Source organism: Sarcophilus harrisii, chromosome 5, assembly GCF_902635505.1.
Source record: "Sarcophilus harrisii chromosome 5, mSarHar1.11, whole genome shotgun sequence".
In the NCBI taxonomy this organism is placed as follows: domain Eukaryota; kingdom Metazoa; phylum Chordata; class Mammalia; order Dasyuromorphia; family Dasyuridae; genus Sarcophilus; species Sarcophilus harrisii.
In genome coordinates, this window is record NC_045430.1 from 226142438 (window position 1) to 226157882 (window position 15445).

Below are 15445 nucleotides of genomic sequence, written 5' to 3' on the forward strand. Positions count from 1 at the left end.
TTGAATGTAGGATGTACATCCCCCTGGGACTCCTCACAAATGAGAGTGTGAGTTTGGGGCATGGGGTGGAGTTGGTTGTAATCCACAATAAATGCACCCAACTAATTTATCATTATGTATGCTGGCTAACAGACAGAAACACTAATTCAGACTCACCAATGCATGTAATCAAACTTTATTAATTTGGAGTGTAATTCAACAAGACAAACATCAACTCCTCTAGGAATAAACCACAGAAAACGTATGTTATACTGATGTCCGAGACAGTTACCTTTCTCCTTAGTCAGAGATCACATTTCACTCCAAACTCCATGGGTATTCCAGTATGACTTCATCAATTAGCACTGCTCTCAAGTGAACTTGGGCTACTTAAATTTCCAAGTGATGGACATGAAGTGACCCAGGAGCAGGCTGATGGCTAGGGCCTCTAATAGGTTTTTAAGGTGCTAGCTAAGGGCATTAACAAGTTTCAACTAGGTTCTGATCCATAAACTAAGCTTATGATGAAATGAAACAATCAACAAACTTTAGTTTCCTAATGTTATTAGCAAATGCTTATTATTTACCAGATTTGGTTCATTCTTACAAAGGAGCTAAGAAAAAAAAATGGAAGAGAATGTTATTAGGCATTTTTCAGTCTTAGGTAGGTAAAGATTTCTTAACTAAACAAATGATAGTGACACACACAGACACACAGACAATTTCAATTACATGAAATTGAAAAGCCTTTTATACGGAGTTATCAACACATAGAAAAGCAGCTATCAAGTGAGAGAAATCTTTGTATTACATATCTTTGATGAGGATTTAATATGCAGGATATGTAGGGAACTAATACAAATATGTAAAACCAAAAACCATTTCCTTAGCAACAATTCTCAAAAAAAATAAAATAAAATAGTTGCAAATTATGAATGACCATGATAGATTGCTTGAAATAAACATTTATCAAAACAATTCTGGCATTTTACCTCACACATAAAAATTGGTATACATGATTAATCAATGGAAAGTTAATGTTGGAGGTACTGCAAAGGATGAGTAGAGGACAGGGGCTGATCGTACTGGAATACCTGACTCACGTTCTAACTATGCTTTTTACGGGCATGCCAATACATTGTTAGTGCAATTGAATTTGTAGAAAACAAACAGATATGCTAGGCAAATAATTAAAAAGCCTTTCCCCCTGATCCAAAAGGACGAGACACTAGGCCCAAGTGGTTCCCTGACTACCTCAGGACTTAATAATCACTTATTTTGTGGCAGGCATTGTGCTAAGTGCTCTATGATTATTTCATTTGTTCCCCACCACAATCCTCGGGGATTTTATCATGCCTGGTTTACAAATGGGAAAACTAAGGCAGTTTTAGGGGCTTGCCTGTCACACAGGTAATGTCTGAGACTGGATTTGAACTCAGGTCTTCCCCACTCCAAGCTCAGCCCATCTACTGCTTCTTTAGAGTGGGTTCCGTGAAGGAGAAAGGGGCAAACTTGCCCCCAGCTTCTGAGCATGCTCAGTACTACTGTAAATTACCAAGGAATTGTGGTAGCTTTCAGTTTTCAGTCACCTGGAGGGCATGGGGGGCTAATGGGACACATAACCAGTGGTGTGTTGGTAAATGTTTAACAATGGGTTGGGGAGGGAAAGAAGGTACTGGGGTACAAAAGCATTCTAAGTTTACATCAATATACTTCTCCATCACTTTTTTTGGTCTAGAAAACCAATAAAACAAGCCCCGTTTTGTACTGTTTACCAAACTTTGCAGTGTAAATGCTCTCTCCCTAAGTATAGCAAGCAACAGTTCTCAGGAATAAATGCTTACATCAGAAATTTAACAATCAGCTTTTAGGAGTAAATGTTCATGCTGGAAACAACCATAGGCTGTCAGAACTAGCTCCACCATATGCCTGGCATTTGGATTGACCGAGAGTTTGTCAACTTACACATTATGCATTAGTGAAACCTTTTATTTTTACTATTAAAACAAATCATTTTCTTGTACTGCCATAGATCTCCTTGTGAACCACAAGGGTATAACCACCCTGTTTTGGAAATCACTTATCTATAGCAGTAAGTTTTAAATGACTTGCCCCCTTCTCTAGAATTTGTTTTTCCTTGGACATCTAGACCAGGACACAGCAACGAGGGAAGTACCTCTTCTCACCCATACCCATCTTTGATCTTTCCCAGAGAAGGCTATGACAAACCTGAAGGACCTCCAACTTGTTTTCCTTCTCCTGAGCACGTCAAGAGAACACAGTTCAGAATGGACTTTCCCTGAATGTTTGAGAGTTCCAAAATTTTAGGCACATATTAATGTGCCTACTAAATCAACCAGTTAAACAACAAGTATTTATCAAATGTCTGTATCAAGCACTGTACCAGGTGCTGAGGACAAAAAGATAAAAATTATTTCTTTTCTCAAGCAGCTTATATTTTATTAGGGAAAAACTTTTACTTATCAGCATTGACAGAATAAACACAATTAATAGTGTGTAGTTTAGGGAGGGATGATAGAAAGCTTTATTTAGAAGACGCTCCTTAAGCTGCAAGTTGGAGATTGTAATGTGGGAGTGGGTCTGGAGATGAAGTCTGACCAGATTGCTTAGTATAGAAAGAGCATTAACTCACTCAGGAGGATATGTGAATGGGCTTTAGTAGCCAAACTTTGTTTTATTCTAGAGACAAAAGGGGGGTGGGGGAGTCCGGGGGTCACTGCTGTTTATCAATTAGAATAATTGACATGGCCAGAATGCCACCTAAAGAAAATCCCTTTGGCATCTTGATGAAAACAGATCAATGCAATCATGCAGGGGAGAGGAAACAGAGAAAAGGGGATTTCTTAGAAATGGGAAGATTTGGTGGCAAATGGGAATTTGGCAGCAGGAGAACCAAGCTTAACATTTAGATTGAGAAAAGAGAAGAAGGCTGGGGTGGGGAAAGGGAAGGACAGAGGAGGAGGGAGTGACTGTGTGTCTGTGATTAAGGAGGGCAATCTGCTGGAAAAGACAGGAGGGGACAGGATAACGGGGGCTTGAAAGTGTTAGGCACTGGTGAAGAGAAAGATCATCTCACTATGTCTCAAAGAGTCCAATTGTTTAATGCTTTATTTTCAAATATGAGATCTCCCTCTAAGTAAGGAATAAACTGCAATGTAAAACAAATGTTCCTTTAAGTCTTCATCTTCAGAATCCTATCAGAACTTTGCACTTTAAAGGCAAATGGGCATTTAATAATTTTGGGCCTATTATACAAATGTCAGATTTGAGTGATCCTCATCAAAAAAATCTATGTAAAGGACACCAAATATCTATTACAAGGAAAACAGAAGAGACTGCAGATTTCCCAACTAAGTCATATTTCACATCTGAAATGTAGTCAGATGGTGGAACCCTAGTAAATTTTAGGCTTTCATCTTAACTTTGAAGAATTGCGTATTTATCCCAAGATCTACAAATGAATTCAGATTTATCACTATTATTTTGCCTGGACTGACAGTAACACTTTTCTCTATCTTCCCCTATTTCCAGCTTTAATAAGAAAAAGTCGCCTCAAAAAACAGTAGACTGGAGCTATACCTAGAAATGAGGAATTGTTGCTATTTATAAATCCAGGTGAAAAGTTCTAGTAGTAGTTCCATAACTTGAAGGTATATAAAAGAAATTATTCCAATACTAAAGAAATTCAGGGAAGAAAAAAATTTTTTTAAAATATTCCAACTTGTGAACAAAAATTTTAACTAAAACTATATAAACTAAAAATCTATTTGTTTCATCTTTTGACACACACTGACTTAAGGGACCTCAAGCTATAACCTAATATCTGAAATTATCTATGGTAGATAACAAAAAAAAAAAAAAAAAGAAAAATATAAATTTTAATACTATTTCAAGTCAAAGTGTACTGAAATAATCGCACAACATAGTCAAAACATATTTATTACTTTTTAGTGTAATTTTATACACTCCATTACAGATACAAGAATATAGCCATATTTACAGGTAATTGAAAATAAATCAGCATTTTCAAACCCCACATCTAAAAACAATAGTTTAAATCCTAAACTACAATTGTTGTGGTATGCAGAGTGAATTACTTCTTCCCCTTAGAAAACAGTTCCTTCAACATTAGGGTTAGGCTTATCAGTAGAACAAGAACTGATTTTCTCTGTAAATGATCTAATTCTTAAAAATTATTTCCTTCCCAAGGAAGAAGCTTTAAACTTTAGTGGCAAAAATGTCAAAAAGTTGAATTTCACCGACAACACAAATTTCTGGGATATAAACATTAAAAATCAAGGAAAAAAAAAAATCAGCCTATTTCATTCCCATTCCTCCCTCTCCCCTAACCCTCCAGCAAAATGTTTTTTTTTTTTTTAAATCTCTAGTTATAGCTTGATATATACTTTTCAGTTCTTGGGCATTCATAAAAACTATGTACTCCAGAATTTATTACTAAAAATTAATCAGATATAGTCTATGAGCTTCAAAACTTTGAAAAATTGGAGTAATGTAAAAAACAAAATGTTCCAACACTTAAAAAAAAAAAAAAAATGAAGAAATTTCTCAAGAAACCTTCCATGGAAAGGTATTCAAAAAATTAAAACAGGAAATCTTCACAAAATTCACTTGGTTCTAGTATCACCTAGAACACTTGTTTTCAGTGTTTAAAAATATGCATTCAAGTTCTAGTAATTATTAAAAAAAAAAAAAAAGGGTTAACAACTGGACACCATGTTTTAAACAAAAGTTTAGAGCTATAGTAAGGTTATATATAAAAATTATGGGAAAAATCAAATTGAAAAAAAATTCCAATTTAGAAATTTTAATTTTTCAATGGCAATCTCAGAAATACACCACTTATGCATTTTTAGATTAATCTTCCATAGGGTATGGTTACTTCATTTAGAGGCATGAACATAAATATATATGTAAATATATGTATACATATATACACATATATTTTAATGGGGATATACAAAGTGGCATAGATCCAAAAATGTTTCACATTCTCAAACTATACTCAAATTTAGCTTAACTCGCAAGAGAAATCATCATCCACTTCCGTGAACATTTGCCTAGAACACCACAAAATAAATTACCTACTTCTTTCTAGGAAAGGCACAGTGCTGAAATAGTAAGGAGTAACAGGTCTAGTTTAATACAGCTCTTAAAAGTTACATTTGAAACAACTATTTCCAAGTCTAGCATACAGTACCAGTCTCAAAAGTATGAACATTTCGTGTGATATTTACCTTTTCTGTTACATTCTGAATACTTTTAAAAGGGCGAAAACCCATAAAAATTACTTTGTGCTCAAATAGCCAACAATTCTCTAGAGGTTAAATACAAATTTTAAATTTCTCTTAATTACACTAGGATTTTGTTGTATTTTTGTGAATATCCAATGTATCTTACATTTTAAAATTTGATTAAAAAAAAAAAAAAGGACTGAATCTTAAAACTCTCAGAGACACTTGATACAGAAACACCTAAATGTATCAGAAACAAGTGACTCTGGTACTCTAAGTCAGTATCCCATAATGTTAAGTATATTACATTAGTGTCCAAGATATTAAAATAAGCCCTTGGTGCTGGCAGTTGTGAAAGCACATGAGTGTATGCCCCAACAGAAGAAATCTCTCTATGGAGAAAAGTATTTCAAGTCAAGATTTTAAAATAAAAAGATTTTACTGCATACAAAAACTATTGAGATTTATACATATCTGGCAGTGTCATGCTAATGCCATGTGAGGACTAATGAAGATTTTAGCAAAGGAAAAAAAAGCCAAGTTGATTTTGTAGTAGCAATAGTTTCTTTTTTTATTTTTAATATACTTTAGGAAACAATATACAAAGCTGAGCTTTCCACCATTTCCAGATAACAGTGGGATGCTCCAATTACACAAATTTAGCGTTTTGTGATGGCTAAGAACAGCAGTCAGCACCAGACTTGAACAGTTAGCTACAACACAAACATCCTTCCAAATGAAATGTCATAATAGCAAGACAGGTAAACCAGGGTTTAACATATGACAACCCTTGGGGATGTTTCGATCATTCTTGTTGAATGTCGTATTTCATTAAATATTTTATACAGAATTTTTTGTTTACAAGTTTTAAACAAAACTTCTCTTGAGGGATTATTTCAATTAAGTACAAATGTTCAACAAGAATAGTTGTGATAAGAATCCCCAAGTAGTCAAAATCTAATATGCGCTGACCGAAGGAAATGAAAAGTAACCATTTTTTTTGTTTTTTGTTTTAACATGTTTATTACAACAGATACAATTCACATCTGACTAGGTTTTTTTCCTCTTTCCCCTCCCACAACCATGTTCATTGGGCTATTTCCTTATATTTTGAGCAATCAATGTACTTTCAGCACACATGCCCAGCAGTACTAGAAGTCCATTCTTACAGGGTGCAAATGGAAATACATTTCAATAATTTATACAAACAAGTGGGTTATGCTCAATCACTGCAATTTTAAGCTACTGTACACAGGAATGAAAAGATTATAGAAAAAGTGCCATAGCAACAGTGCCTTAAGAAAAGAGAAAATTAGAAGCATTAAAAAAATGGATAAAATCAGATCTAGGATTTCAGAGGGGAAATGGAACACAGAAAATGAAAAACATTTCTCTGCAAAAACAGAAATGGAGAAGCACTGCTCTTGATTGGGTGCAAGTGTGGAAACAGTTGTTTCATGATATTTTGTACACTGCCCAAACTGTTCCAAATTGTTGCAGCCTTAGACACAGATCGCCTGGCGCCTGCACTAAATTTTCGGAAATGCAAGATTTCTGAATGATAAATTAACCCCCAAAAATTAAAAAAAAAAAAAAAAAAAAAAAAAAGCTAATTTTGCAGACAGGTTTACATGTAAAAGGCTAGGTATTTAGCCACCTCAGCATTGATTAGTTTTGGATGTCTAAGCTCTGATACACATGGCTTCCCATGGCTTCACTCTACAAAACATATTTACAACGTGAAGAATACATCTACAAGAAATCTACATTTCAGGGGTATTACAAATCAATCTTGTAGCTTTCCCCTGAATTGACTTTCATGTCCCCATCCCCTTGTCATTTCCATTGCCCAGCTTAACGGTCCAAAGTCTACTGAAATGCAGCTCAAAATTGTTAAGATTGGGCAACCAGTTCCTGTACTCAAAACCATGTGCAATTATTCACATCTTCACACCATGAAGGAATTCTGATTCTTTAGCTTTTCAAGTTCTTTAATTTGTTGTCTCAAAAATAGTATCCTGAAAAATAAAATAAACGATTAAAACTTATTTCCCAAATACAACATTAGTCAAATTAGCTATATCTTTTAACCTCTGAATTATAAATAAAACTTATCTGTGAATATACGTTTCATACACTAAGATCAGAAAAAATCTGACAGCCAAAGAATATAGCAAGGTGACAAAATTTAACTATAATTACGTAATTAGTTGCCTGATCTAAGTTCTTTAAAGTGTAAAAACAATTTGATAGATGCTCCATACAACATTTTCCTATGTTGAAGACAAAAGTTGGTACCAAGATTATCAAACAGCTTTCTTAAAAATGAATTATACTGCAATACCACAGAATATAAGAATATAATGGAAAAAACAATATACTTCAAAACACCAGAATCATGAGAATCTAAGATAAATCAATTTGCCATATTATAATAACATTTTGAGTTATTATAGAAACAATAAAAGTAAGCTGTCTTAGCAACTATGAAACTGTGATGTTCAAAGAATGGGTTATGGTTAATAATAATTAACATAATCATTAGCCTTCTCAACTACCTTAAATACAAGATAAGTCAATATAAAGAAATCATTATTTTTACAATAAATCATGTCCTTTCAAAAATTCAATTACATTGTGTAGTATAAAAAGTTACAAAGAAAGACTACTGTTGCATCTTATGCTGTGGTAAGACTTTTAAAAAGATAAAGCAAAAAACAAACAAACCCCCCAAAAAAACAAACAAACAAACAAAAACAAAAACCCAAACCTCAAACCTCCTATGGGCAAATGTACCCCTGACTATCCCTTAATCCCTTGGTTGGCTTTAAATTTCTCTAAGGGGAAAAAAAAAAGCTATTCCTTTTTATTAAGAGGTATGAGTCTAAATGAGACATCTTGGATCCATGGTCCAAGATTTCAGGGGGCCCTCTCTATTTTCACTAATCTCTAACTGAAATTTAATATTTCTTTCTTTTTTTTTGCATTTCTTTCAATAATTTAAAGATATTATGCAAAAAAAATCAATAAACTTTATCAGACTGACAAAGGGATCCATGACACAAAAATCAGGAGTCCTGCCCTAGAGGCTGAGTCTTTTCTTGGGTTATAATCCACAGGTAAACAATTATATACAATGGCATTTTAGTCTCCCTAATTTACTTCAATACTTTAAATTATGTAGAATTGCCTTTATTTTCTTATCCATATAGAACTAACTAAAGGATGAAACTCCTTCCCAATAATCCCATGTCTTCATATTTAGGCAGAGGAAGAGATGAGAGTGATAGGGTTAATAGCAGGTGGTTTTAATTTTGGGAGGCTCTTTGCAAAGCTGGAAAAAAAAGAAACCAAACAGCAGCTCACCAACTTTCCTTCTTTTTTTTCTTATTCTTTATTACAACAGATGGTTCAATGAATGAATAAAGGAGAGAAACAATACAGAATTTAATAGTAATAAAATCAACAAAAATAAAAACCAACAAAGCAACAATCTTTTCTTCCCCTTTCCCAAGGAAGACCACCTGGTTCACCAGTGTCTAGTCCCTGGAGATGCCTGTAATGTCAAACACCTTTTCTTGGGAGTGCAAGTACACCTAAAGATGAGGGTTGAGAATCCAGTGCAAAGATTGGGAATTTTTTTTACAGATGGGCTACATAGTACAAGACATACACGCCTGTTCCCTTGGCTGGTGGGAACAGTTCAGTGGCTGCTGTGGAGAGGCAAAAGAGAAGACATTGACACTGACCAAAAAATCCTACGTATAAATATGGGGGAATGTCCCTAATGACTTAACAGTACCATAACTAAATTCCCACCACACACCTTGGAAATCTGGCCCATACTGATCAACTCCTTTTAGTTCCTGTGTCATTTATCATCTGTAAACACTCATTTGGGCAGTTATTTATTGGACAGTATTGTTATTTATTTCACGTCTGAACATCTTATCTCAACAAAGCTTACTAGAGGTAAGAGGTTACATAAAAGTCCTTTGTAAATCTTCCTCAGTGCCTGAAATGATGTAATAAATACTAAATACTCAATTTCTAAAAAATCAAATGAAACAACCTTAACAGAAATTTAGTTCTATCTGAAAAAGAGTATAACAACTTCAATGAAAAATTCCTAGTTAATTGAGGTTTTACATTATAATTACTACAAAATAAGAGCTAACATTTATTTCTGTCCCTATTTTATGAAAATGACATATTAATGCAGATTAGGACTAATTTCACAAGTGTCAAATTCCCTGCCAAAATGCATAGCCAGAAGATTCCGTACTTAGGATGAAATCTCATTCTTTCCTCAGTTAACCACAAATAGCACATGAGTTTCTGCAATATGCTTCTTCAGTGTTCCATGATAAGAGATGGAACTCCTCCAGAGTGTTTCGCTGATTTAAAGCAACACACGAATGCAGCAAATAAAAAAAAAAAAAAGTCTGCTTTTGTTGTACTATCAGCATTTTTTTTCAAGTGAACAAAATTTTATTGTACATTACCTAAATATTCTTTGGGAACTTGGAAGTTCAAAAACAGTGTGAACAATGGTCTTAATTGCAGAATCATTAAATATTACATTTGAAAAGAACCTTACAAAGTTTTCTAATACAACACAACCTTAAATAAATCTCTATAAATGTAGCTTATAGTCAAATATACACATGAGAAATGGAGTAAAGTATTACATGGGTTCTCCTCACCCTAAAATTAGCAGGAAGTTTAAAATTAGCATTATCCACATTGCCTAGTTCAATAAAGAAAACATGTAAAATTAGCATTATCCATATTGCCTAGTTCAATAATGAAAACATGTACTTACCTTGAAAAATTTCATAAAGTTGCTGTGCAAGACAGACAACATGCTTAATGAAATGTTTATTTTGTGTTGTCACACAAAAATAAAGGAGGCAATATTCTTAGTGCCATAGCAGTACAATAATGTACAAATTAGCAGGGACAAAGTAAAGTAATTGAATTTATTGGCTTATACATACACCTTACAACTTTTTACAACTTTAAATGTAAGAATCTAATATGCAATATGTCCTAACTTGCCATAATCAATTATATGACTGGGCATGGGATTCAAAAGATTTTGACACATATTCCTTAATTCTTCATCATGAAACGACACTTTTATCACATTGGATATTAAGCATACCTTTGATGAACAATCCATTTTTCCAAGTCTAGCCTTGATTATATTTATCCCACAAGTTTTCAATGGAGTTTAAATCAGGCAAGTTCCCAGGCCACTGAAGCTTGTTTATCTCCATCTCTTAGCATGATGAAATGCAATGTTGCCAAATTCCATCTCCATTAGGAAATTATCATAATCCTGCTTTTCGACATATGAATACATCAGACTTCATCATTCTCTCAATGGTAGTAACAAGATTTCCAGGAGCACTGGAAAGAAAAAAATCCCCAAAACTTTTTTGGGGGGTGGATAATTTATAGTCTGATGAAGATGCCCTGATCTTATAGACTTATCTGGATGTCTTCTGATAAAGAGTTCTGGCACAAGCTTGAATGAAATTGTGAGTTTCATCAGTAAAAATTTTCAATCTTTTTTCAACCTTCGGTTCTCTAGTCTTTTATGTCTTGCCTCTGACAAGAGGTTGTTGTTTTTTCCTTCACCACAATGACAAATAAATTGATAATTTTAAAAAAATTGATCTTCTCATTAATTCTTCCAGCTTCAAGAAGCCTAGGATGTACTGTAGAGGTATCAATGACAGCCCTTCCAGTCGCCATGCTTCTCTGAAGTTCTTTGCATGTTTTCTGAGAATTAATCAAATTGTTTTTCAACAATATTGTCAGTTCTTGGCATTGTACTTTGTTTTTGATGACATTTCCCTTTGTGCTTTGATGTGACTGATCTTTTTTCATTGTAGACTTGAATGATCATTTAAATGTTGACTTCCCCACATCAATAGCAGCTGCAATATCTAACAGTCATTGAAGTGTGCTCTTTAAGAACTACAATTTTTGCATGTTTCCTTGGAGTAATATCCATTCTTAAAAACCACAGAATTAAAAACACAACAAGAGAGCAATGAAACATGTGTACTGTAGGAAATTCAGCACTCAACTGAGACAACTAACAAATGGAGAAATCAGCTCAATCTGATTTTGGGTGATCAATGACAGATGTTCTGAGTCAACCTAGTTTATCAATAGAAGTATACAGTCATGACCATTGTTGTCACTAAATGATACCTTATCAAAATTATTTGTCCCAAGTAACACACACATACACCATATTATAACTAAGAAAGCTGTATAAACATAAGTTTAGTTATCAACTGGAATGTTATTTAATTATTGGAACATAGTAAAAAAAAAAAAATATGTCAATGGAAATTGGGAGAATTAATAATTTATGATTATGGTCAACAATTTAATTGAAAAAAAGGCAGAGGATTAAAAAAAATAAATAAATACTTAAGCAAAATCTTACCTTTGTTCACGCAAAGTTGCTTGAATTTCACATACTCGGACTAAAGATCTTAAGTTTTTTAATTCAGTACAAATTTCTGACATATGAACACTTCCCATGTTATGAGCTTCTTCCCGCAATCTTGATGCCTAAGTGTATATGAAAATTCTTTTTAAAATTAGGAAAATGTTCCTTTTTTTTTTTTTTAAGTATTTATGTGACTTCTCAATTAACAGTAATGTGTAGCATGGGATTATAAAGTAATAAAACAGATCAGGCTAAACTAAATGACATCAGAATAAAGAGTAAGTTTACTAAGAGATAATTATCTGTATATGAAGGACAGAGATTTCATTATAAAATTTCTATTGATTTTCCCTGCCTCACCAAAGCATAAACACATAAGATTTTAAGACAGAAAGATGTAGGAAATGTAAATTAAAATGACTTATGGTAATTAATGTAAATTAATGACTTAGGGTAGCAAAAAGAGTAAAGACTAAATTTAGTAGTGCTGTGGAAGCCATACAACAAGAGTGCTTTCCATAAATGTAAAAACAGGATTTCTTTGATGCCATCATTTGAAAATCATGATAAGGAGACTAGGCGGCCAGCCTTTTCCAAGCCACAGACATTTATCCTAACAGGATTCAGTAAATTGATGGATTAAATCATAAGTGAAATTAGGGATATTTGAACAAGGTACAGTAATCATATTTTCTCAAAATATATCCATAGAGTGCCGAGTCAAGAATGCTCTAGACATTGAAATTAAAATGGATACCTCTAGTCTCTGTTATGAAAGCCAATTGAAAACCAATTCTCACCTCTAATGGGTCTATACCCTTAGTCAAAATAGCAAAGTTTTCTTTATGTTTGAAGACAATCTCCTTCATTCATATTTATCTATCTTATCTTAAAATTGAGTTTATAGCTCAATTACAAAATCTGTAACACAATTCCTAGCCTGCAGAAGGCATTTAACAAATGTTTGTTTTTGATCAATAATTTTTTCTTTGTTAACATTCTTCTTGGCTTAACTGAAGAATTTTTAAAACTGCTGAACATTTCTCTTACTAAAACTTTCTTCTCTTGGTTTCTCTGATGTGACATTATCAGTTTCCTGATAAGCAAAATTAGATTAGGTTAAATTATCTCCAAAGTCCTTTCCAGCTCTACATCCTATACTGGCTTTAATGTTCCCCTACCAGCAACTAAATGTGGGCTTTTCTATGATTTGGCATTCCTAAGTGCCAACATATCTGAATGTAGTCCCATAACTTCAAATTTTAAACTGAATTCATATTCCTACTAAACTTACTTTTCCTGTGGGTATTTAACATTTTTCAAGTTATCCAAGCTCAAAATGCTAGCATTTTTAATTCATTATCTCTTTACTTTTCTCTAGCCCTCTTCAATATCACACTAGCTGCTAAGCTTGGTTTTGGTTCACAAAAATCATGCCTAGATAATACTGTACCCTCTGCGATTCAGCTTTCTTTTGTTTATTATCTTCCACACCTTCCCCTCACCCCCCCAATTAAAAATTCCTTATGGGCAGGTACTATTTTTCTTTTCATTTTTTTCCTCGGCACACAGCACAGTGCCTGGTACATAAGAAGTACTTAATAAATGTCTAATTATTGTAAGACACCAAGTCCCATACATTATTTCCTTTCTTGCTTCTATCTTCCTTTCTATGTCTACTGCTACCATCCTAGTAGAGTCTGAAACTTAAGTAATAGTCTCCTAATTGGTCTACCAAGCCTTGAATCAACTTTTGCAATCACTTGATGCCATCAGACTAATTTTCCTTACTAAAAAAGTTTTCAACAGTTCTCTATCGCTTCTAAGATAAAAACCAAACTCCTTGGTTTTGAATATGGTTTTAACATACCATAACTCCAATTACTTACCTTTCTGAATGTTCTATTACAGACAGAAAATGTTTGACAACTTCCTCCCTCCACAATTTTTGTTAGCGTTCTCTATGCACTCCTTACTATCCCACTCTTACCTTCCTCTCAATTTACCCAAAACCCTTTTCTAATCTCTCTTTCTGCCTTCTTCTCATAATAAATAAGTCTTCTCAGCTTATTTCATCTCAGTTATGCCATTCTCCTCTAAATCATAGAATTTATTACAAATGCACTTATAGGACAATTAATCATTGGCAGCACAGGTACTGGGAAAGCCTTAGTCAGAAGGAGCTAGCCTAAAGCCTCACTTTTGACACACATAATGTCTATTTTACAACTAGCAAGTCTCACAGTTTCTCAGTGTCCCAGGCAACTAAGATTCTAAGGTGCAGAACAAATGTATGCTAACTTTAGTAAAAAGTTTCCTTACATGGACCTATACACAGAAGACCTCAAGTTTGAGCAAAAATCATTAATGTTGTTACATATGTAAGACATTATATTAATGTAAGACATTATAGAGCAAGAGACAGCATTATATTATCATTTTAAAAAGTAAATTGTTCCAGTCAGAAGACAGGGACTATGTTTCTTATTCTGGCATGGTCCCTACAATATCTCAACTCAATGCTTTACATATTGTAGACAATTAATAAATGCTTGTTAATTAATCACAGCTGAACCAAAATACTTCTGAAAGGGAAGGGAGCAAGTTTTTTTCAAAGTATATACAGAATCTTGATTTAATAAAACTGTAGGAACCAAGGAATAGGTCTTCATTGAGGACATAAAGCAATTAGAAAGTAATTTCAGGGAAGTTGAGGAAAGGGGAGGAGATAGTTGACATCTTTACCAGTTGGCATTTGTAAAGATCCTCAACCTTGTAGGTGTGTGTGTGTGTGTGTGTGTGTGTGTGTGTATGTGTGTGTGTATACATATATATATATATATATATATATATTTCAAAATGTTTTGAGGATTCCTTTTGAAACTTTTCTTACATTTTAATACATGGTATCAGTTGCTTTTGACTCAACAATTATTTAAAAACCCCGCTGATTTCAACTCAGCAATAACTTTTACAATTTGTAAAGTCCTCTTTTATTTTCACTCCCATAAGTCGAGAGGCCTTTTTAAATTATCCAACAATTTTGATAACCTCTTAACAGTGCTTTCCACCTCCCTATTTAATAGACTAATCTTCATTATACAAATTCTATCAAATCTCTGCTCAAAAGCCTGAAAACAGAATATTTTTTTTTTTAAATCAAGGAAAGTTCAATCATTTATTTAACAAGCAATTTAGCTTAACAAATTCCTCAGCTTAATAGTCAAAGGCCTTCCATAATCTGATGCCACTCTATTTTTCTAATCTTATTCCATACTATTCTCCTTCCACATATTCTATACTGAAGACCATGGCCTTACTCTGCAATATAACTGCACACTACACTATTTACATGACCCATATTTTCCTGTCATGAAGATGCTGGGAACAATATCTTCTCCTCTCCATCTGTTCTACCATTCTTTGCAGAACAACTCAAATATCACTTTTATATGAGCTCTTTCCCAAAACTCAGCAATGATTCCCTATCCTTTCCCCACTCCTACCCCCCAAGTTCAAGCACCTGGGCATTGCTATTCTTATGTATGATGCCCACATTTTAAGTTATTTGTATGTGTCATACTTCTCCTACTAAATTGTAAGCAAGTAGGACCCAGACTGTCTGATTCTCAATTTAATGCTATTTCTAGAATAATATACTGCCTTCTTTAAAATGACCAGTTATTTTTATCCCCAGTTTAAAATGGATTTAGAAGCC

General features: G+C 33.6%; 1 protein-coding gene across 5 annotated transcripts in view; it reads right to left on the minus strand.

Moving 5' to 3' along the window:
• Positions 1-3923: 3923 nt before the first annotated feature.
• WAC (WW domain containing adaptor with coiled-coil) overlaps positions 3924-15445 on the minus strand; it is a 114901-nt gene continuing 103379 nt past the window's right edge. For 3 of the 5 annotated variants that reach the window (XR_004229776.1, XR_004229775.1, XR_004229774.1), the window contains 3 exons: positions 11722-11849; positions 10420-11278; positions 7185-7270 (listed from right to left, as the gene is read on the minus strand). Coding sequence is in view for 2 of the 5 variants with exons in the window: in XM_031939796.1 (XP_031795656.1) it covers positions 7201-7270; positions 11722-11849 (198 nt within the window). In the remaining 3 variants the exon portion in view is untranslated. Of the gene's footprint in view, positions 7271-10419; positions 11279-11721; positions 11850-15445 lie in introns of all 5 variants that reach the window. The other 2 variants (XM_031939796.1, XM_031939795.1) reach the window with 1 other exon arrangement.